Source organism: Megalobrama amblycephala, linkage group LG1 (assembly GCF_018812025.1).
Source record: "Megalobrama amblycephala isolate DHTTF-2021 linkage group LG1, ASM1881202v1, whole genome shotgun sequence".
Lineage (NCBI taxonomy): Eukaryota > Metazoa > Chordata > Actinopteri > Cypriniformes > Xenocyprididae > Megalobrama > Megalobrama amblycephala.
The window spans coordinates 57,904,651-57,929,975 of NC_063044.1; the positions used below are offsets into that span (position 1 = coordinate 57,904,651).

At 35.7% G+C, this 25,325-nt stretch overlaps 2 protein-coding genes across 5 annotated transcripts in view; one reads left to right on the forward strand and one right to left on the reverse strand.

Moving 5' to 3' along the window:
* Nucleotides 1-4,609: 4,609 nt before the first annotated feature.
* Nucleotides 4,610-9,140, reverse strand: emc10 (ER membrane protein complex subunit 10). 2 transcript variants are annotated; one of them, XM_048203949.1, is made up of 8 exons: nucleotides 8,984-9,140; nucleotides 8,774-8,840; nucleotides 8,576-8,688; nucleotides 8,373-8,486; nucleotides 7,559-7,743; nucleotides 6,582-6,675; nucleotides 5,500-5,602; nucleotides 4,610-4,914 (listed from the first exon to the last, which is right to left on the reverse strand). In XM_048203949.1, the coding sequence occupies exons 1-7, from the start codon at nucleotides 9,077-9,079 to the stop codon at nucleotides 5,516-5,518; spliced, it is 756 nt and encodes a 251-aa protein (XP_048059906.1). In that variant the 5' UTR covers nucleotides 9,080-9,140; the 3' UTR covers nucleotides 4,610-4,914; nucleotides 5,500-5,515. The 2 variants fall into 2 exon arrangements, with proteins under 2 accessions (XP_048059906.1, XP_048059897.1); XM_048203940.1 differs by lacking the exon at nucleotides 5,500-5,602.
* Nucleotides 9,141-16,973: 7,833 nt separating this feature from the next.
* mybpc2a (myosin binding protein Ca) overlaps nucleotides 16,974-25,325 on the forward strand; it is a 35,290-nt gene continuing 26,938 nt past the window's right edge. For 2 of the 3 annotated variants that reach the window (XM_048203965.1, XM_048203972.1), the window contains exon 1: nucleotides 16,980-17,107. In XM_048203965.1, the coding sequence (XP_048059922.1) occupies nucleotides 17,086-17,107 (22 nt within the window). In that variant the 5' untranslated portion in view covers nucleotides 16,980-17,085. Of the gene's footprint in view, nucleotides 17,108-25,325 lie in introns of all 3 variants that reach the window. The other variant, XM_048203957.1, reaches the window with a different exon arrangement.

Consider the following 25,325-nt stretch of genomic DNA (forward strand, 5'->3'; position numbering starts at 1 on the left):
AAACACAGTACATTGTGTGGGTATGTGAAAGTTTTTAAGAGACACCCTAACCATACCTCCCTCTGAAATAGCATCGGTGGAATGACAATGGTTTGAGTGTTTGGCTGTTCTGTATAAATCAGAAGTAACTAGTATCAAAAGATATTAATTATATAATATCAATAATAACAGTAATAATAATGATAATAGTGCAAATGCAATGTAAAATATTATATAATATATATTACATACACGTATATATTGTTATTTACAATATATATGTTTAGATGTGTGTGTGTATATACACACACACACACAGATATATTATATTTATTACATATTATTCAGTAATTATGAATATATGAATATATATTTTATATCATATTTAATATTCCATTTGTGCTAATAATATAATCTTGTGATTTATGCAGATTAATAACAATAACAGTAATAATAATGATAGTACTGCAAATGTAATATTAAATATGATATAATATATTTTTTATAGGTGTGTATATTGTTATTTACTATATATATATATATATATATATATATATATATATATATTTGTGTATGTTTGTATATATATATATATATATATATATATATATATATATATATATATATATATATATATATACAAATTTATTATTATTACATATTGTTCAATAATTATGAATATATTAATATTTATTTTATATGATATTTAATATTCCATTTGTGCTAATAATATATAATATAAAATAATATATTCTTGTGATTAATAATGATAATGATAATAGTGCAAATGCAATGTAAATATTATATAATATATATTACATAAGTGTATATATTTTTATTTACAATATATATGTTTACGTGTGTGTGTGTGTGTGTGTGTGTGTGTGTGTGTGTATATACACACACACAGATATATTATATTTATTACATATTATTCAATAATTATGAATATATGAATAGATATTTTATATCATATTTAATATTCCATTTGTGCTAATAATATAATCTTGTGATTTATGCAGATTAATAACAATAACAGTAATAATAATGATAGTAGTGCAAATGCAATATTAAATATGATATAATATATATTTTATATGTGTGTATATTGTTATTTACTATATATATATATATATATATATATATATATATATATATATATACACACACACACACACACACACACAAATGTAATATTATAATTATTACATATTGTTCAATAATTATGAATATATTAATATTTATTTTATGATATTTAATATTCCATTTGTGCTAATAATATATAATATAATATAAAATAATATATTCTTGTGATTTATGCAGATTAATAACAATAACAGTAATAATAATGAATGATAATAGTGCAAATGCATATATATATATATATATATATATATATATATATATATATATATATATATATATATATATATATATATATATATATTAGATACAGAGACAGGATGAGAGATTTCTGACTGACCACTGACAGAGGCCTCTCCCAAACAGAGGTTTCTGTTTCCTTTTCCTGCAGTATTTATGTGTTCTTTTCTCATATACCAGGCAATTCTTCTTGTGGACATATTTGAACTGGGTTTGAGTTCAGAGTCAGACTCAGATTGAGTTCCTCCTAAAAAGAGCAAAACAACAACAAAATTTCAGTCTGAATAACTTGCAGATGTTTTGTGACCTCCTGTTTGGTCTTTTTGTGTTTTTCTCCGTCTGTTCAGAAAAATACAGTGGGAGGAAGGGAGTGAAAGAGCGAGTGAGAGAGAAATGCTCTTACGACGCCACACACACCACTGTTCTGTCTCAGTTTCAACCATGTGCTTCTTGGTATCCACACATTCATCAGGGCTGTGATGATAGTTCTTGACTGAATGGGATCTATTTGTAGAGAAATTCACAAGTTACCTAATACCAACAATTTAAAGAGGGATAAACGCTTGAGATTTGTAAAGTCAGATGTGCAATGTTTTACGTCTCATTAGATTAACAGCTAATGCCGGAAAAACAATTCAAGATCTCCTGCTGCTCAGTCTTTTGACGTGGTACATTTTAGCCCACCAGAGCTGTTTACAGAGGCCAGAAAGCACAAAGCTGTCAGACCTTGGCATACCAGCAGATCCCTTTACTTGCCAATGACTTCATTCAAGCTCTCTTCTGCTTGCTTTAGAGTTTAACCGTGACTTTGACTTTGGCCTGGACACAAAGAGACTGACACTGATTGATTAAGGTCATTGACTTGTAGATGTCCTGCTCCATGGGACTACAAAATCTTTCAGAGAACATGGGTGGGTGGTGTGGTCAAGGGTTTAGAGGAACACGATAGAGTGTTGTCGGCGCTGAGCCTCCTAAGATCCGGATTTACCACATACTGCCAAAGTTATACATAAACGGACCCAAGACAAACAGGCTCACAAGCTGAGAGTGACTGACAGCTGACGAAGATAGCCACAGAAAGGGGACATGAGCATATGGTCTGCGGGAGTCGATGTAGAACATTCTATCCCCAAGTTCGCTTCTGTTTACAGCAAACACACTAATAGCCGTATGATGGCAATGAGAGGATGGATAAAATCTCGGAGAAGAGCCATGTCTGCCGAAAGTCAAGCTTTGTTGATTAATCTCAAGCAACTGTGGCCATGAGCTGCCTTTTTTCTGAATCTAAATCAAATAAAAACGTAAATGTTTTGTATAAAGCCCCTAATATATTATAATTATTAACACTATATTGTTGGAAGTCAAGCTTATAGAAAAATGTACCTTAAGTCTATGCCCTACTCTGGTATCGGTTTGTGTCCCTTTCCCGTCACCTATAAGTATGGGTATAAAAAGGTTGGTACGATTTTTTCCTTATGTCTTATGTTGCATTAATTTGAATAATCATACAGTAAAAACAGTAATGTTGTGAAATATTATTACAACTCAAAATAACTGTTTTCTATTTTAATATATTTTAAAATGCATTTTTTCCTGTGATGGTAAAATGAATTTTCAGCATCATTACTCCAGTCTTCAGTGTCACATGATACTATGATGTGATACTTAAAAAAAAACATTCTAATATGATGATTTGATGTTTAATATTTTTGTGGAAACCATTATTTTTTCAGGATTCTTTGATGAATAGAAGGTTCAAAAGAACAGCATTTATTTAAAACAGAAATCTTTTGCAACATTATAAATGTTTTTAATTTCTATTTAATTTTGTCCTTCTAGTTTCTAGTTTGTAGTTTCTTCTTCAAAAAAAATGGCTGACACTTTACTTTAAGGTGTCTTTGTTACAGTGTAATTATACATTTAAATACTGAGTAATATTAAGTAACTACAAGCACTTACGGTTAGGATTAGTTTGGTTTGGTTTAGGGTTAGTTACATGTAATTATGCATAATTTATAGTTATTACCATAGTAACTGCATGTAACATATGTAACAATGACACTAAAATAAAGTGTTCCCAAAAAAACTTACTTAGCCCAAACCTTTGAATGCTAGTGTAAATACATTGTAACCAGTGTTGGGGGTATCGAATTACAACTAATGAGTTACGTAATCAGATTACTTTTTCCAAGTAACTAATAGTAATGCATTATTAAATCAGTAGTAAAAACGCAATCCAAGAATGCAGTTATAAGTTAAGCTTTTAAATTTACAACAAAATATCTGTTAGTTTTTCAAATAAGTAACACAAGCTACTTTGTTTTCCAATTTATTGACTGACACCTCTCCTGTCCCCATGTTGAGAGAAATCAGGAGTAAGTGCAGAGGGGTGTGTGCGCTGTGTCAATGTGACGGTTATTCTAGACTAGTTCTAGACTAAATGTGAACATACATTTATATACTCATTTACTTTTCTTGCATCCTATTATTCTTTGATCCAGAATGGCAGCACAGCTGAAAGGTTTGTTTTAGCTGCGCCACCTACTGTACAGGCGTGAATTTGCATTTCCTTCAGCCTGGAGGCTTATGCATTTCACTTTGGTGTGAAAAGGGCCTTTATATTTGTTTTAAAAACAAACCAACCAACAGTCCAGCACAGATGGGAAAAAGTAATGCAAAAGTAACAACGCTTTACTTTCTAAAAAGTAACACAATTAGTTACTTTTTTAGGGAGTAATGCACTATTGTAATGCATTACTTTTAAAAGTAACTTTACTTAACACTGATTGTAACCCATAATGTAACTTGGTGCACTTTACTTTTTAAGAGTTTATTTCCTAAAGAAACTTTTCAGGCTTATGCTCAGTTATTTATGGTGCCAAGGTGCAAAGAGAAGTGGTAGTACCAGCATCAACTTGATTCAAAACAAACTAGCCCAAATGGCACTGGGTTATGAAAAAAGGCAAAGAGGTAAAGACAAGAGCCAAAGTTAAATTTTGATCAATTCGTATTGTGTGACCAATAGAAGAATGATATGCCACAACGTGACCTTTTAGCTGCAGTAAAAAGACACAAACTTTAAATCTGCAGGATTGCAATAAAGTAGATTTCATATTTTTTCATTTTCGATGTACTGTTCTTTTTTTTGGGGGGGGGGGGGGGTATGTAGCATGTAGCATGCTCAAAGTCTATAGTTTTCAAAGTGCTTGTATTATAAATATAAATGGTAAATAACCATGCTGACAACTTTACCAGTCAGAGTTATTTTATTAAATCAGTAGTAAAAACGCAATCCAAGAATGCAGTTATAAGTTAAGCTTTTCAATCATTATTTCTCTAGAACAATTCTTCCTTTGTAAATGTATACGTTTCATGATGAGTGTCAGTGAACGGAAAATCTGCTTTAAATTATTATGTACAACACAGGAGTTTTTGTTGCCATGGGAATCATCGTCCTCCACCATTGGCCGCCCCTCCTCCGGCTCCGCCTCCAGACTGATCCTGAGCTCCGGACATCATCAGGAAAAGAACAAGAGGGACAATATACATCCACTGGTGATGAAAGAGAAAAGAAAAACACAAAAGAGGTTTTAACATATTTGTTAGCAGTTTGAAATGCAATACATGGCGGATCCTCTCCAGAGTCAATGATTAGATGCAGGGCAATTACAGGCTTTGGAATTAATTGGCAAGTTTTCCCAAGCAAATCATTTTCAGTTTCATCCTTCCTTACTCTCTCTTTGACCAACCTCCACCTCTTTCTGCTTCTTACAAATGACTTTCCACTGTGAGGGAGAAATCAGGAGAAATGAGACTGAAAGTACAGGAAGAGTGAAGCAAGCAGAGTGGGTCATGAACATCTCTCAGCTTGAGATTACTACCACCTGCTGATATTACTGGCCAAAAGACCCTATTTGATCAAAACACCACTGATTTGGTCATGACCCAGCAAGAAACGCACACAAAAAAGCACAAGGACGGACATCAAACAATTGAACACCAAGCTGAAACAGAGGAAGGATCAGAGGATTTGAGTTTGTATGCATGTGGGTGCGTGTTCAGACCCATATACACACACAATGAGAAATGCAGCTGGAGTGACAGAGTAACCAAATAGGCTTAAATGAGTTTCAGTACTTGAAATGAATGGAAATCAGCTCTGCTCTCTGGCGGCCCCTGGTGGGGTCTGTGCTGAACTGGTGGCCATGAGGAACACTGCACCTCCCAGAATCAAATACCACTGGAACACAGCACAGACCAGCACAAAGTCAACACAGACACAGCACAGACACAGCATAGTGAATGCAGAACAGCCAACCATCACGCACGCTGCTAGAGAATTTAGAGATCGGTTACAAAGAGGGACATTAATATTGGTAGGTGTATTTAGGAAAAGACAGAACAGACCAGCAACTTCAACATGGAGCAGAGCAGCAAATGAAATAACTGTTAGCTCAAAATACATCCAAAAACACACAGTAACGGTCATCTTAGGCATTTCACTGTCCACTGATACACAAACTAATTCTAAAGAGGAGCAGAAGGCCATTTGCAAAGGAGTTATTCCACAAAAGGCGGTGAAATAAAAGATGACAAAAGATTATTGTGATATTGGAAAATGTTTCACATTTTACTATCTAGATAGCTGGGAAAAATTGTCACATTAGTAATTAGTCCAAATGCAATACGGTTGTCTAGAGTAGCAACTTCGGTACCTGAACTTTTAAAAATGTTACGATACCAGCATTTCCTCTAACATTTTCTTTTAATCACTTCATTTATTTGTTCATTTTTAATAAGCAAGTTTGGAATGTGACAATATTTACATGTGTCAAATACTAGCATTTTGAGCAGATTATTAAACCCCTCTGATTGGTCATTGTGTTTACGCGCTCAACATATATGTCAACATATTACAACGTGTTTTTGAAGCGATGATCAATGTAGCCAATCACAGACATCTGTTGAGCACCATGAACACCACGGCCAATCAGAGGTGTACTAGAATCCTCTCAACAGCGCTCAAAATGCTAGGGGAAAGGCCTGTATTGTCACATCTTTTTGGTACCAAAGTCAGTACTTTTGACAACACTAAAATGCAAACACAATTACTTGAGTGAACCTAACTTTCACAGAAATGTCAAGTAAAAACTGGCACAACTAAAACCAGTAATGAGTCTTTAGTCTCACACGTCATACAGAAAAAATAGAATACTCACATATTTGGCAAAGAAGGATTTCTGCTCTTGCGGGTTTTTGCCTTTCTTTTCCATTTCCTGTTCCATCCTCTCAATGTAGGGTGCTGTTTCAGGTCTAAATCAGAGCCATAAGACAAACTAATTTCCAAATGAGCTGATAATCACATATGCAGACAACGCAATTTGTGGGTGCAATGTTTACATACTCTTTAAAGTACTTATCTAAGTGTGGAAGTGATCAAATAATAAAGTAAGTGTGTAGACCAGTGGATCTCAACCCACCATGAGGCCTCTGCAAACTTTCAAGGGGGGCCCAATAAGCCTTACAATTGTTTCAGTGTATAACACTGAACTGCCATCATATATTTGAGATTAATTATTCATATAATACAGATTTACCAAAGATACATATCATCTTAGATAGGAGGGCCTTCAAATATTGTCTTGGACAAAGGGGCTTTTGGGTCAAAAATGTTGAGAACAACTGGTGTAGACTAAGTAACAGAGGTAGCAGTCTGACTGCTAGGCCATGTGTCCACCAAAGCGTTTTTTTTCAGAGGTTAGCACATTTTTCCAATTGTTTTCAATGGGATCGCTGCATTTTTAAAATGGCAGGAGTGTAACATCTGTTTCACCCTCAGCTTTTTTTTACCGGTCACTGAGAATTGAAGAATGTTCAACTTTGGGTAAAACGCAGCTCTCATCACCGTCACTTTTTACTCAGCCATCCAATCACAGTGGAGGAAGGGCGGGACAAATACCACAGTCACCTACCACCTAGGGTGCTTCTCAATTCTTATTTGTGCATTCTCGTTTCCTTTCCTTGCTTCCTTTATATTCTGTATCATGGCAAGCAATGCGTCTCAACTGGGAAAAAAACCACTGCGCTGCCAAAGCGCTCTCAAGCGCACACAGTTAAGCGTTTTCGGCTGGCTAAAAACTTTGGTGGACACACAGCCTAACAGCGTAAGAGCGCACGCGTGTGTGTGTGTACTCACGCTGGTGCAGTGACTGGTGCCACAACACTAATTGTTGTGTTAAAGACTTCCAGGTCAACCTCATCCTCCACCTCTATTCCACGACACGACCCGGGGATTGTCACTATGGAAATGCCGATGACATATCCACTGACATCAGTGTGAAGTGTGATGACATCACTGAGGTGGGACTCCACTAACGAGCACTGCAAAAAAAGAACGAGACTAAATGTATAATAAAAATGTGTGCGTGTGTAAATACAGTACAAGTCCTGGGACAGTAAAGACAAAATTGCTCTGTTAGCTGTGGTGTCGAGACATCTATAAACATGATTAAAAGGATTAATATGAGGCAGAAGTACAGAATGTCACATTTTATTATTGGCTGTTTCAACACAAAATGTTTTACCAACTAAGAAGTACAGCACTTTTAGAGTTTCATCCCTCTGCCTAATGTGAGCACACGTATTGAGACAGTTTAACTTAAAGCTAATGTAAATGTGTAAAAGCTAATATTTAATTGCAAATCCCTTGCAAGCAATCCCAGGAGCGAGTCTGTGACCCATAGACATCACCAGACTCTTGCTTTCACACTTTGAAATGCTTTTCCAGGCCTTTAATTCAGCCATTTTCAATGGTTGCTACTAGTTTTGGGGAGTTTCCGCCTTTAGTCTCCTCTTCAGCTGGTGAACAGCTTATAATTATAAATTAATTTCATAATAATTAATAATTTTTCAAATAAACACTCTTACTGACCCCAAACGTGTATATACTGAGATTTAAACTCAAATAAAGGGCCCTATCTAATGCTGATATTTGCAGGAGGTTGACATACAGCTCTCACGAACGCAGTGAGGTAACCTTCAGACTGTCTCTCTGTCTGTCGATCCACCTGTAGAGAGACTCTGGGCACCCGGATCCTGTACAGACCATCAACTGCTGCCACCTCCTGAAGGACACAGGCAGAGAAATACAATATATTAGACCAGAGACACGGCAGACATTTCATCCTTGCTTTCCTTAAGAGCAGGTTCTCACCTTCAGTATATTCCTGTCTTTCTCAGAGAGCTGGTTTTGTGAGAGATACACGCTGTTTTCTCTTCCACCCCTGAACTGTAGGGCACCACGAAGGTGAAATCTGGGAACATCGTCTGAAACAAAAACCAGCAGTGACGACGCTATAAAGAGGCATATTAATAGACAGACTAACTATTAAATATTTACCTTAATACTCACCCACTTCAAATGAATGCTCTAGTGGCACAGAGAATCCGCTGAAATCGGTGTCCACCGCTTCTCCCACCTGACAGACAAAACCGTTTACATTCATTCAGTCTGCATTCAGACGGATCAGATAGCAGCATAACCTAACATGCGAAGATGGCGCAAGAAACCAGCGAATACACATATCGAGAGCGTGATGTTTAAAGGACATTTTCAACTTACCCTTCGACCGTTATTGCATTCGCCAGACTGTGTCCATAAAAGCGTAATAATTGACAGGACGGACAAAATAAGTGACAAGGCTCTAATCGTGGCCATTTTGTCGCAAGTCTTTAGACTTCCGCTTTGTGTAACGGAAATAACAGTTACGGCGTTTCAAAATAAAAGTCGTAGAAACGTTGAAGATCATCGATTACGTTTATGGTTTATATTCATCATTTATTTATTACGTGCTAATTTTAAAGCATCAATATCTTCCTGAGACCCACAAGAAAAAGTTTTTTGAATTTAGTATTTTTTCACGTCATTATATTGTTTAGAGCATAAGAAACAAATTAAAAAATAATATTTTTGAAAAATTATATTTTATTCACATGTTATGCTATGTGCTAGCTCTGTAGTGGACTCCAGTCAGGACTAAGTTGTTTAGAAAATAAAATGGCATGAAATGATATAGGCAAAAACAATGGATTTTTTTTTTTAAATCACCAATTAATTTTTAGGCTTCAGGATTGTACAAACTTTGTATAAAGATGAATCTCAACTATATTATGAAAGATAGAAAGATTTTCAAACATGATTTATAAGTCTGGTGTCTTCTACAGTGGAAATCGATGCCTCGATGAAAAAATTGATGTTTCTTAACAGAAAGTCATATTTTGATTATAAACCCCATAACATTTTCCTGAGATCATGATTTATGACAAACAATTTGAAAAGTAATCCGATTTAAGCGATAATTACAAAATATTATATTTCCATAAGAGTGCTAATTTTCATTTTCAGTCATATTTAAAGACCAAGAAGTTGTTGTTGTCATGGTGAAACCTCTACAAATTTGGTATCTCTGCAAAGCCCTGAATGTGCTCTTTACAGGACATCCAGACTTAAAAGAAAATCACTAAAATATAATGTCCACTACAGAGGATAACTGTCTAGTCCAGGGTCCCAGGAGGATATGTATTTCAGTTACATCCGACTGGATCCCTTATGAAAATTAACCATGGTTTTATTAAAGTAAAAACGTTTTTTTTTGGGGTGTATTGAGTAGTATAACAACACAAATACCATATTTAAACTATGGTTATTGTAGCAAAACCATGGTTATTTTGTGGTTGCCATGGGATTACTACAATAACCATGTTTGTTTTATATTTTTCGTAAGTACCACAATAAAAACCGTATGTTTTTAACTAAACGTATGAAAACATTTTTTATTCTCATTTATCTCGGTCTTAGGCTCTAAAACTGATAATTTTGCTATGTTTCAACTAGTAGAATGAACTACAGAAGTTTTGTCTTGCTACAAAAACAAGCAACCTGCTCTCCCTGCTGAAAAATCCAGCTAAAACCAGTCTAAGCTGGTTGGCTGGTCTGAGCTGGTTCAAGCTGGTTTGTCCAGCTAAAATTTTTCAACAAAACAAACCACAAATAAATGAGTTGCCTCACCCCAAAAAAAAAAAAAATATATATATATATACTGTTAGTAGTCTCTGTCATTGTTAAATTTTGACTCCGCTTTGAAGAAATAAAATCCACTTAAGTAAAGCGGACATGGCAACACTGCTAGAGCTGCCAGTGTGTCTTCTCCTCGGTCGCTAGGGGGCGCGCTGCACTCGAGCGCAGTCACATTGAAGTACTGCTCGAGTCTGCAGTTCTCTCGCCGGGCGCAGTGGCGTGCGCCTGTAATCCAAGTTGCTGGGAGGCTGAGGCTGGCGGACCGCTTGAGCTCAGGGGTTCTGGGCTGCTGTGGACTATGCCGATCGGGTGTCCGCACTAAGTTCGGTATCGATATGGTGCTCCTGGGGGAGCCCGGGACTACCAGGTCGTCTAAGGAGGGGTGAACCGGCCCAGGTCGGAGACGGAGCAGGTCAAAGCCCCCGTGCCGATCAGTAGTGGGATCGCGCCTGTGAATAGACGCTGCAGTGCAGCCTGAGTAATATAGCGGGACTCAGTCTTTTGTGTGTTTTTTTTTAGTTTCTCATTTTATATGGGGTTGCATTCATTAATTATCTCTAAATTAATCCGAACTTTTAACTTTATTTGGTACATTAGTCAACCTTTTCTACATCCAAAATTAAAAATATGTTCACAGATGCTTTTAATTAACATTTTTCCACAAAATGTGGTTCATTTTAATTCCATTTCAGTGGCCAGAAAAGAAGTGATGTAGTGCCCCCCTCTGTTTACGGAGTTGAATTACACCTGAATTTCGTGCAACATGAATCACTGAACCAATATGTGTCGCTGTTCGCATTATTTTTGTATTTCATTTCATCACACGGATTTCCTCCCACGATTAATCCATTCTCCGCGGCCCAGGTTTCTGCTAAAAAATAGTTGTTGTTGTTGTTGTTGTTTGTTTGTTTTTCAAGAAAAAATGTCGCTGTTATTTACTTTTCACATTGAGTCTGCAATCAACATGGTGCACTGTGAGACCAAGATGGAATTCCAAAAGACAATAATGGGTAAACTGGACAAAAACACATGCTTTAAAAGCATAGAGGTCAGTAAATGTGTGCGCCAATACACAGGCTTCTCTCTGTGTGACAAGTTTGTGCTTAACTTCATTATACCTGTTGTTGTCACAAGTGTAATGACAGGAGTTGGACACTAGAGAGTAGTTTAGTAACACATAAAAAAATAAAAAATGTGCCCAAGCCTAAACAAGTTTTAACATGGCTCAAGAAGACAAGTCACATGCTAAATTGATTGATGAAGACCTTTATATTCATCTCAATTTACTGCCTCTAATCATAGTATTATTGTTATAGGATCTTATTTTCAATATTCAGACGTTCCCACATGAAAAAATACTATGATTTGTAGTAAATACTATTGTGTTTTTGAACTATACTATAGTAAAGTACTTGAATTAATTGGTTGTGGTAATATAACAACTATAGTAATATAAACAAATTACTTTACCCAATACTGTACGAAGCTTTCTTTAATCTATATGGTATATTATACTACAATACACTACAGTTTACTGTAGTAAAAACTAAAGTATACTACAGTATTTATTACAGTTGATCAGTTCACTATAGTTAATATTACAGTATGCTGTAGCATTCATTAACAAAGTGTTGTAAATACTATAATATATATACAGTATACTATAATATACTACAGTATGGTCAAAAATGATAGTATTTACTATAAATTATTTTTTTGTATTTTTTCATGTGGGTTGAAAATGATGGTCAATTTTGCATTAGACCTATTTTTATTACCACATATTTAAACCTCTCCCCATGTTTTATCACGACTTTATCATTTTTTCCCCCTCTTCTTTTCAAATGCCTTTTTTGTAAATATTTTATTTTACCCTTGTCCCAGACCCAGATAAGCTTAAACTATGAACATCCATAAATAGCTATATTTTTTTTTACTATAATAATCTTATCAAAGAGTTAGAAAAAAATAGGCTATATAAACTTTTAAAATTTGTAGGTGTGAAAATGGTTTATATGCATTTTTACAAAATTACAAAACTCCCTGTTATGACGTCATTCCATCCCAACCAACAACATTGCCGCTAAATTGCTGTCCCAACACAAACTTTTAAGATTTGTGAAGAGCATGCTTGGGATATGAGGAGTATGATATATAATGTGTGAAGAAAATTGCATGGAATAACATGCAGAAAGTGTGAAAATATTATTTGGTGTGTATTTATGAAATTTTAGCTCTCAAATTATGTTAAAAAAAAAAAGAGAAAAAGAAGTCGGTCATTTTAGTACAAAGTCTTTTTCACCTCTAAATGCTATTAAACACATTACATAGCCTAATTTTAGATGCGGTGGTAATCACAGAGTGGTGAAAACATTCATGACTTCCAGGAGAGAAAAATACAAAATTCTTCAGTGATGCATATTTACATGATAAATACAATGAGTTACAACTTGTTGCAGTTTATTTTCTAAAAGTCCACAGGGCCAGAAGTGGTCGTAGTTAGAGAAACACCCTATTGTATAATGTAATCGTTTAGTGGTGTTGTCTGTGGGTCTGACATATAATGCAATAAAATGTTTTCTTATTTAAGCTGTTACAGACATGACCAAAATTATGTCTACGCAAATGTTCCCCTGAGAATGTACTCCTTTGCCTGAATATCTGTCATTGTATTGCACCTATTAGATAATAACCGCATCGACAACAGATCCAGAATGGGCCATCGTGGCCACGGGTTAATCAATAGCTTAGATCGATTACAGTCAATTACAGTAGCACACAGTTGTTGTGTTCCACAACCTCATTTTGTTCTGTTCCTATTGTTCTGTAAATCAAGGTTAATAATTATCTAACACTCTTTTCCCCCAATCAATAGTGTCCCCACTCAGTCAGTACGGGACCCACAGACTGCCATTAAGATCCAAGGCAGGAGAAAAAACAAACAGATGCGCGCCCTTTCAATTACATTAATCACATGACGCTGAGGTAAGTGATACAGCGTGGCGTACTGGCATTTCCATAACTGAACACATCTCTATGATTAATGGACTGTCTCAGCAGAAGGGCTTGGGTTTTCCATGCACCCTTGCCATGTGATTTCCAAGACATTCCTACTTTGAAATGAATATATATGTCTTCCATCTAGTCATAGCTGTCTGTCATCATACCCTCAGACAATAGTGAAGCCCCACACTCCTGCAGGACTATCATTAGCCATCTCATCATTGTGAAGGCATGTGCATGTCATTGAATTCGTGGGGTGACATTTGATCATAAAGCAGGATAACATTTCCTGCTTACATTTAATGAGTTGTTGCATTGTGACATATGATTTATATTTTCTTTACTAAGCCCATTTTATGTCTAATTGAATCAAATAAATTAAATTAGCACTCCATAAAGCATGAACTATCATGTTTATATCACTTTCTTTTTCGCTGCATGTCTTGTGCTTGTGGTTGTACACGAGTCTCTTCTGTCTCCTCTCCTCCGTAATATTGTGCTATTTCTCTCCTTGACACCTGACTCTCAAGTTACACTTTCTATAAATAGCACAATCTCTGCCCAGTCATCTCTCCCACCAAATTAAAGTTCAAAAGAGCGTTTATTGGTGTGTGAAGCTTAATAGAGTGTCATTGAAGTGTACACTTCAAGCAGGGGCGTGACTAAACTCTGATCTCCGCTGTTTTGCCATTAAAGACATCTGTGTGCGTGACAATTGTGAGCGTTGCGTTTCACATTTTTTTCAGCGTCTAACACCATTGAAGTGTTACATTTTACATTTTTATTGTTTTAGTTGTTGTCTTTTGAAGAAAATATCTTTTTTAACTCTATTTTGTCATGTCATATTAATTACATTTATTACACGTCATGCAAGTTTAGTTGAGGAAAATGTAATATCAAGGAAGATATTTAAAAATGTATAAACACTACCATTGAAAAGATGAGAAGAATCTCTTTTGCTCATCATGGCTACAGTAAAAAATCAGTAATATTGTGAACTATCATTACAACTGTTTTTTATTTTAATATATTATAAAATGTCATTTATTCCTGTGATGGCAAAGCTGAATTTTCAGTCTTCAGAGTCACATGATCCTTCAAAAATCATTAAAATATGATGATTTGCTGCTGAAGAAACATTTCTTATTATTATTGTTGAAAATGTTGAAATTTTTCTTTCTCAGGATTCTTTGATACATAAAATATCTAAAACAGCTGTTAAGACATTTTTAACTGTGTAAAACGTCTTTACTGTCACTTTGATCAATTTAACCCTTGTGCGGTCTTCGTTTGGGAAGTACACTCAGGGTCTTCGGGGTCTCCACAGACCCCAGGGAACAAAATGCTTGTTCTTTTTTAAACAAATGTAATTTTACTCTGTTTATTAATGTTTTTACTCCATGTTTGTGCAGTTTTTGGAGTATTTATCTTATTTTTTAAATTTATATAAATAAATTTAAAAATATTTGTTTATACAAAAACAGCTTTTTATGTAAAATTCACTTTATAAAAGACCCACATTTCTAAATTTCATTCATGGGGATAACATGGATAATGTGACATGGTTTAGTGTAAGATTTTTGCCCATCTTTTGGAAAATGCAGTTATAAAAGTAAAAAAACTATAATTTTTACCAGTAAATGCTGCAGAGCTCCACTATTTGCAATGTGCTATTTGACTGACTAAAGGATGTCTTTTCACAAGTATTTTTCAGTTGGATTCATATCTAAATATTCTGAAATATTTAGGCATAATAAGCTCTTTTTGTATAAAAAATATTTATTTATTTATTTTTATAAATTTAAAAGATATGTCAAATCCTCCAAAAACTGCACAAATATGAAGTAAAAACATTAATAAACAGAGTAAAATTACATTTGTTTTTTAAAAAACAAGCATTTTGTTACAAAATTACATTTTGTTCCCTGGGGTCTGTGGAGACCCCAAAGACCCTATAACGGTTAAAGGTCCTGTTCTTCGTGATCCCATGTTTCAAACTTTAGTTAGTGTGTAATGTTGTTGTTAGAGTATAAATAAAATCTGTAAAATTTTAAAGCTCAAAGTTCAATGCCAAGCAAGATATTTTATTTAACAGAAGTCGCCTACATCGAACGGCCAGTTTGGACTACATCCCTCTACTTCCTTCTTTAATGACGTCACTAAAACAGTTTTTTGACTAACCTCCGCCCACAGGAATACACGAGAGTTGCGTTTGTAGAGTGTGTTTGTCGCCATGTCGTCGAAACGCTGTTATTTTCATCCCGCAGTCCAATCACCGGGTCTGATTCCGGCTCAAATTGATAGGGTAAAATTAAAGACATGTTTACAATAACACTGAGCGCATGCATCTCCACGTTATGATAAGAGGCGTGACCTTTCCGGGCACGGAGCGCTAAGAGCTGTCGAATCACAACACAGGAACCGCTGGCACAATCAGAACTCGTTACGTATTTCTGAAGGAGGGACTTCATAGAACAAGGAAGTCATCAGCCCGTTTTTATGACAGTGGAAACAGCGGTATACAGATAAGTAAATTATGTGAAAAATACTGTGTTTTTTTACACGCGAAACATGAACACATGTTATATTGCACACTATAAACACAATCAAAGCTTCAAAAAAACACGAAAAACGGGGCCTTTAATATATCCTTGCTGAATAAAAATATATTTAAAAAAAAATCATACTGACATCAAACTTTTAAACGGTATCATATTAAATTTAAACATCATCATCAAAACAAAACATGTAAAAACTCTTTAAGTTTTACATGTTCACTGTTCATTTTGTAGCGCATTGTTACAGAAAGTGTGGCTTACACCTTCTGATTAGCTTGTAACTTCCAGTTCACTTGTGTATTTGCGTCATTTTGTGCAGATGCAGTTATGATATTAAGTTATGTTTTAAATATCTCATTATTCTCATGCATTGAATGTGTCTGGGTGAGTTAATTAACCCATTAATGAAGAGCTTAAGTTTAACTGCTCTATTAGCCTTGTAATTCAGAAAACCACCATCACACTTCTCACACGTGACTTGTGAGGAGGACTGGCCTAATGAATGAGCAGAATTGTCAGCACATGTACTTGTTGAAAAGAAAGGGGTGGTTAGAGAGCTGTAAGGTCAAAGGTCAGCCTATCAAATGTACTTAACCTCTGACAGCTTTTCAGCAGGCTTGTTTCTGTTCTTTCCATGTCTCTCTTTAATTTTCCGAGATAACAATCACTTCATAGATGATCACAGATGTCAAGCAGCTCTGCTTTAATATGCTCCAAACAGGCTGTCAATCACTATATCTACAAATATATCATGCCGTTAGCAAATATCTTGGTTCACAGCACGCTTTAACAAGATTACCAATTAACAGGTTTGCCACAGAGACACCCTGTTTGTTTTAATGTCAAAATTTTTTCACCCATGTCGCTGTCTTTCGTCTGCTCCTCCTGTCCAAGTTGTCTCAAGTGACACTCGTTCTGTTGCTCTCCCTCCATGTATTGCTCTGTTCTCTGCTCACCCACCCTCCTCTATCTTATTCAAGGATGAGGAGGACATGCTTGCCAAGGAAGGAGGGAATAAAAGGGATGAAAGATGAGTAAAGTGTGGGAGAAAGAAAAGTCAGGGTGACCGACATATGACGAACCGCCATGCCTGAACCGAAGAAGCCAGGTAAGCCTCTTTAAGTTAATTTTCAGCATCGATTTTACATTTAACACTACGGTATATTTTAATCACCACTATTTGTCATTTTATATGTCACGCTAATGTAAATGATGCTCTTATACTCTGACTGGCAGAATGCTTGAGTGTCTGGCCCACACAATAACATCCATTTGTTGATCATTTCATTCAGCGAGCTGTGTTAGACAATCAGTAGATAAATCTTGATCATTGATTCACACTTTTTATTAGCGAACTACCTGCTGAGGCAGAGAAATATTGCTTTATTTGCTTAAAATGTAATTTATGGTCCTGAATGTAAACTTATTGTAAGGAGATGTTTAGACTGCCTCAGCTGTGACAGGCGTTGAAAGATGAGTTTTATAGGTTGGGTTGGCAGCAGCAGGAGTGAGAGGTCAATTTTCAGTTTGGGGTTTGACAGTATACTAGTCTAGACTGAGAAAACACTCTATAGCTTGATACCCATCAGCTGAATTATATATCTCGGTGACGATTGCTGGAATAGGCTGGAATACACTACACAATCTTTTTTTTTAAAAATCTAAACAGATTTGAAAACCTACACTCTAAAAAATGCTGGGTTAAATATGGACAAACCCAGGGATTGGGTTGTTTTCAACCAATTTTGGATTTATTTTTTTAGCCAGCAATATAGTAATATAGTAAAAGGCATGTTTTGCTCACCCCCAAATAGGGGCAAATTTGTGGGGTATTTTAAGCTGAAACTTGACCAGACCAGAGACTTATATTATATCTTGTGAAAGAGGGTGTGCACTTTAACCCAACCTGCTGGGTTTGTCCATATTTAACCCAGCTTGGGTTGTTTTTAACCCAGCATTTTTTAGAGTGTAGTCATCATACACTTGCAGACTTCATAAATGGTTACAGAGAAAAAACTGTGCATCATACACACACTACCAGTCTTTCAGGTCATTTTGAGTACAACAAACTCACAAATAAACATGCGCTTCATTGCTAGGAGACGCATGACAAACAAAAACAATATGTGTTCTAAAGTCGGCTCAAATTATCAAATGTGTTTGATATTCTCAAACTGGATGGTATTACAGTCTGAAGATAAACATTCATAGTCAGTGCCCATCACGATTTTTTGTGAAATCTGTCAACTCTGACTGCCAAAAAAATCTACTAGACTGTCAGCTAGATTTGACTCGACCAGACTGTAAAATTTTGAAAAATTTAGTGAATTTCAGCCTATTATGACTAATCATTAACCAGTGTACAATACTCTTCTGTACCTATAACGAAAAGTAAACTTAATTTGAAATATATTTGGTCTGAGGTAGAATCACAGTCCAAGAGAGAGAAATAATCAAATTCAAATCTCATTATATGTGAATACTCTGAGGATGTCACATAAAGCTGCATGAATATGATGTTTCGCCTGCAGAAATGTTTTCTTAAAGACCTTCGTTCAAATACTCATTGCTCAATTGACCCTGTAAGTAAAATTCTGGTCATTATGAAAATGAATCTATTGATTTAAGTAGTGCGCAATTTAAAATCAATAACTTATGAAGTGTGTGGTCCTTAAAGTATTAGTACTGATAGTTGGAGTGGGTTAGTTCTGAACATACAGTATGAAATTTAGTTGCTGGCACTGATACAGAGCTAAAAGCTTTAGCTATACTGCACCTTTTTATAGAGCTTTTAAGGAGAGTGAATTGCAGGTGTAACCAGCAGACGAAATCATTAGCATTAAATATCAGGAGTTGATGTCAAAAGATACCAATGTTCATCCATGTAAGTGATGTTGTGAACTTGTGTATCTGACTGAGGTTCTAAATTATGACCTTCATGGACTACACAGTCTTTGACAGACACTGAAAAACAGTGTTGTAGTACTTGAGACCATATTGTAATGGTCTTGGTCTTGTCATGGACTCGTGTGCATTTTGATTCGGAATTGACTCGTACTCGAAAGTATTAGGAATTGGACTCATTCCCGAGTCCACTCGAATCCTATTCAAAATGATTATTATTGTATGTTATTATTTCTGTAAAATGATGTTTGGTTGACACGTCCAATGATTGGTGATTTTCTTGTGCGCAATTGACTTGAGACTAAAGTTAGTGCAAAGGCAGCAGGACTCAGGTGGTAGTGGGAAGTTCGGATCATTTTACTGACTCAGATCTTTGAATCTCGTTCAGCAAAATTAACAAATCTTTTTTCAAGTTACATTTAAAATGTTACATTTTAAATTCCCCAACACATACTTGCGCAAACGTTTATCATATTTGTAATAAAAGTAAACTATAGGCTAATACAGCCACGAAGGCTGAATTATTAGTAAAAAATGATTGATTAATTAATTGCTTAGCAGGGTTTGAGGCTATGCAGTCTGTTAGTTCACCTCACCTCCAGATCAGAGTCGTTCTTTCTTTTGTCACCTCAGATTTATCACGTCTGTTCCCCAGAAAGATTAGATACCTCTCGTGTCCAGAACTCCTAACGTTCTGGTCTCGACTCGGACTCAACATACTCTGAACTCGGTCTTGAATGAGCTGGTCTCGACTACAACACTGCTGAAAAATCTCCAGGTGAAAGAGGAAGCACTGAATGGTGAAAGAAACTAAAGGTTGTGCAGTGTTTCGAGCTGCTGCTGAATTTCTTTGAAGATCCTCATAGAGAAGCGATTACTCCAGCAACAGCAGGATAATAAGCAAAACTTGCTGTAATAGTCTCAAAATGCATTTAATGTACAGGGAAGTAATTGTGGCGCTAAGCTGCTTAACGGTGGATGCTGTTAAGGAAAACAGATATGGATGCTTGTAATTATTGTAAACGGAACTGGAAATTCCAGATATTTAGAAGTAGGAAGATGGAATAATCCACAATCAATCTCAGGAAACGGAACTGACTAATGGGGCTGACACAAATAAAAAGTCTGCATGAGCATTTCACATGGTGATAACAATAGCAGTAAAAAAAATGGAATTTTATATTTATATAACATTCAAATGTACAAGTTTTTTTTTTGTATTATACATTAAACAGATTCAAAACAATTGTACAATGTGACAGTATTCCGTTAAGGTCATCATTTGGGAGCGCATTTAGCTAACAAATGGCACTGTCTCCTGAAAACGACCCTTTCAAAAAAGCACAAGGTCAGATCAGTGTCACCATGCCTTCTTGAGACCTGCCTTGTCCTTCTAACTCAGCCCCATGACTTGGTGTTAAACCCAGTCTGAGAGCATGACGTCGGGAGTGTCAAATAACTGGTAATCTGTTGCTCCTTCTCTTGTCTATCCTTTCGTTTTCTCATTCACACTTCAGACCACACACGAGGCCCCTCTTTTAGTTCATTGCTTCTTAAAGATCACATTTACCACCCTGCACTCAAGTCCCCGGGTCACATACAACGTTGAGTTGGGACCTGTCAGGACAAAGTCTGTCTGGATCTCCTGAAGCCGTAGTGACTGGCAAGGAGCACGATTCCTTAATAAACAGCTTCCAGAATAGCCCGTGGCCTTGAGCAGCTTTTAGGAGGGTGTGCGACTTTACAAATGGGCATGTTGACGGAGGAAAATTGTTCAGAGAAGTGTGTCTCTGTGCATATTGCTCCATAATTATGCATACTCTGTAATGATAGTACTGTAATAGTGAGTCAAGGCTGTGCGCTATAAATTGTGCATTTGCATTAATATTGGATTGGGACTGAAATAAAGCCGACTGTATGTGATATGTCACATTAATATAAATTACTTCACAAAGAGTCTAATATAATATCCAAGCTTTATCATAATAGTGAAATGTCTGGCCTGTGACAGTTTGGGATGGGTGAAGGATTCCTTAGGATTTCTAAAAATGTTTTGAAATGGCTCTTTGATTATTTGGTTGTGGTTTAAACATCTTCTGTGACAATGTTGCGATTCATTTTCCTTCTTTATAAGCATGTGCCGCCTTTCCATGCTGTAATAATGTCATTTCTGTCCTGGCAGGACAACAAGAGTTCGGCTCCCTAGCCCTAGCCCTGCTAATGAAACACCCAGAGTATTGAGTATTAGTGAAGTTTAAGCCTCTCACTTGGCATCTGAAATGTCATTATTATGATGCCCCCTTTTCCCAAATCCCCCTATTTTCACCACAACATGCAGAGCACAGAAATCATGACGCAGCCACTGTCTGTGAACTCTGTGATCCGGGATAGACAGACTCTGGCTCTGACCATTTTGTTCGTGTGTGACCCACACATACACACACACAAAACTTTACCATACAGGCCTAAATATTTATAACAATAATAATAATAACCTTGTATTCTAATTGATTTTAAATACAAGTGAAATTTCACAGTTCTTGTTTCTAATTTTGATAAACAGAGCAAAAACTAGCTTAGCTAATATAAAGTTCAAACATTAGTCAAGTAAACAGTCAGTAATAAAGTAAGAACAAATGAATAAATTACAAAAAATAGCACAAATAAATACAATAGATCAGAAATACAAATGAAGTAGTGCTTTAAGTTTTTTTAGGTATATGTCATCTAACCATATTCAGGTGTAGAAATCAGATATAAAATAACAGTTTAGTCTTTATTCCTAAGGTCTCTTTTGAATGGTATTTGTACCAGTGTTATGCTAAGGGATTATTTTACATATGAACTGATTTTTCCAATGGAGGGCATCCTTGGACATTCCCAAAGGGAGGTTTTGTATACCTCAAGTAATCCCCTCACAGACACACACACACACACACACATGCAGTGACAGTGTCTTAACATTCAATGTCTCATTTCCAGCTGGGATAGTGTAGCATTACCTCATTCCAGTTAACATCACAACGCGCTCCTCGGCATGCATCTCCTTCATGATGGATTACACACAGATGTGTGAGCGCTCGCTTTTGGTGTGTTTCTGAATATGTCCTCCAACTTAACCGTAATGGGATATGTACTGCATGACCTGATATCGCTCTATGACTGTATTTATCAACCGCTGTTGCATATTGCGCACCTCAGCAGTGCTCAGTCCTCCGTCCTGGAGATCTGGAGTCATGAAATATTCAAGTAAACTCAATGACCTTGATTAGCTGGTTCGCGAGTATTTGATTAGATTTGAACTAAACTCTGCATGGAGGTAAATCTCGTGGAGCGCACTGGAAAAACCACTGTGCTAATTTGTATCTATTTAACTCTTCTAAATCATCAAACTTTTCTCCTGCTTTCTCAGCACCCGCAGTATAAATCATTTCCATTCATGTAAACAAGGTCAGTTTAAAAAAAAAAAGTGTATCTTTAAAGGGTTAGTTCACCCAAAAATGAAAATTATGTCATTAATGACTCACCCTCATGTCGTTCCACAAACCCGTAAGACCTTCGTTCATCTTCAGAACACAGTTTAAGATATTTTAGATTTAGTCCGAGAGCTTTCTGTCCCTCCATTGAAAATGTTTGTACGGTAGACTGTCCATGTCCAGAAAGGTAATAAAAACATCATCAAAGTAGTCCATGTGACATCAGTGGGTTAGTTAGAAGTTTTTGAAGCATCGAAAATACATTTTGTCCAAAAATAACAAAAACTGCGACTTTATTCAGCATTGTCTTCTCTTCTGGAATCCTTTCCATTGAATTGATTCCATTGAATTAATTCCATTGAATCCTTTCATCTGTCGGCGTTGGTAATGCACTTTTACGTCGTTGTTTTTGGCGATTAGGACATCCGCGACATGCACACTTATGCACCATTTTAAAAAATATAGCAATACCAAAATACAAACAATGTAGAATAGCTTGAATACAGCGTGTGTCTCCCTCAGACTGTAAACGAAGCTCGGGCGCACCGGATAACACGTCAGCAGCGTCTTACATCAGCAGCGTCACTGGGGAGTCATGAACCCGGATTGACAACAGACCCGGAAGAGAATACAATGCTGAATAAAGTCGTAGTTTTTGTTATTTTTGGACCAAAATGTATTTTTGATGCTTCAAAAACTTCTAACTAACCCACTGATGTCACATGGACTACTTTGATGATGTTTTTATTACCTTTCTGGACATGGACAGTCTACCGTACAAACATTTTCAATGGAGGGACAGAAAGCTCTCGGACTAAATCTAAAATATCTTAAACTGTGTTCTGAAGATGAACGGAGGTCTTACGGGTTTGGAACGACATGAGTCATTAATGACATAATTTTCATTTTTGGGTGAACCTTTAATAATTATGCGTGAGTATTGTAAGTAATAAGGTGTTTGCATGGCTTAACAAAAAGGATGGTGGCCTGGGACCAGTGTGAAAGAGACTATATAGACATTTAAAAAAACAAAAGCTATTAAAAATGACAAAAACACACAACAAAATGGCTAAAACTTTAACTCAGATTAAAATGAAAATGGAAAATTTTAAATTAAAAACTGACTCAAAATGTTAATAAATACTAGGGCTGCCCTCGACTAAAGATTTTTCTGGTCTAGTTATTCATTGTAAGAGATAGTCGACTAATCGCACTTTTACCAATAAATCATAATAAAGAGCCTTTAATGCCTACATAGCCTAATCAGCATATTTGTGAGTGTGCACAAATAAAAGCAGACTCTTCACAGATTCAAAAGATGTATTACTCTTATCTGTATGACCAAAAATTATGAAGTATTTTAAGTGCAAGTGATCGCACCGGCGCCTCCATGTTAGCTGTCAGTAAGCACGCTACTATTCAGCTTTCACACTCCTCACAAACACTTGAATAGCCCACATTTTTCTAGGTTAATGTTAAAGCCATGTAAAGTTGCTACCACTTATGTTTCAGATGATAAGCTATATTTGATATAAGCTATATTAGCTATATTAGCGTTTGGATGTACTGTAATTATAGACCAGCTGTTAACGATCTGTCCGCCAAAGACTGCGTGACTTTGCCACTTCCTGTGGATTTTTTTTCCTGCGACTAAGCAACTCATAATTTTGGCCAACTAAGCCTCTGCTCGTCGACTAATGGTTAGCTGACTATTAGGGGGCAGCCCTAATAAATACTGGTTATTTCAATGATACTAAAATAACTGAGTATGTATAATTTCTTATTTTAACGTAAAATTGTATTTTCATATTTATTATTTATTTTAAATAGTATTTTACATTTTTCATGCATATAATTTTTTTTTATTTTTTCATCACAAAGTTTTTTTTACAAAGAAAATTTGTAATATAAACTTAATACAGATTGTTACAATTTTAATTTTTTTTTATGTAAATAACATTTGAGGGGAGAAAAAAATGCAATTTATATGTGTGAAACTCCCCCTCCCCGCATAGGACACAAAATGAATTAAAATGTCTAATCTGCTCTTTTTCCTAAAATGAGAATTCATGGTGATCACTGGCTGTCAAGATTAGTTACAATTTTGCTTATTGGTTTATTAAAAATGCAATGTGCTATCCTGAGAGCGGAAGAGAGAAAGAGATCACTGTCAGAAAGTAAAGAGGCCATAATTAATCTCAACACCATCACACCATAAACCACCTTTTGACATTCATTTTATATGATAGCCTGTCTTTACTTCATAAACTGTGGGAGAGAATAATTTTAATTAAATGTTTTAGTTTAAATCATGTTTTGAACTTCAGCTTATGTAAATCATATTTGTTGAATAAGCTGAAGTGATAATCAGATTAAAATGAATTATAATTCATGTAAAACTATAACTATTCATATAAAATATATAGGTTGTAATTACATTCACAGCATGACCCATAGCAACCAGTTTATTTTTATTCTCAGATCAGATGATCATAATCAAACTGTTTCTGCATAGTCACCATCTCTCTAATCTTAATTTTTTATCCTCACCATGTGTAGGAAAGAGATATTTACGATCTAGATCCATAACTCAAATCATCAGTACTGTCACGCAGAGACTGATAGATATTGTAACGCTTCTCTTAAGTGTTTCCTCTTGCTGCCAAAAGAATCACTCTCTCCATCCTCATAAAACGGGAAACTTCATCATGTGCGGCCGACCCTCCCTGCACTTGTATCCACTCCAAATGCTTCTAATGCCAAAGATACTCCATCACACACCGCTTGTAAAAATAGCTGCTTTCAATCTGGATCTGAGGAGCTGAATGAAGCCTGAGGGGAAAAAACATCTCTATTTTTTGTTGTGATATCCTTAGAAACACTACATATATCACTTGGCTGTTCCCATCAATGTCTGTTTATTTTGAAAATTGAAATATTTTAAAT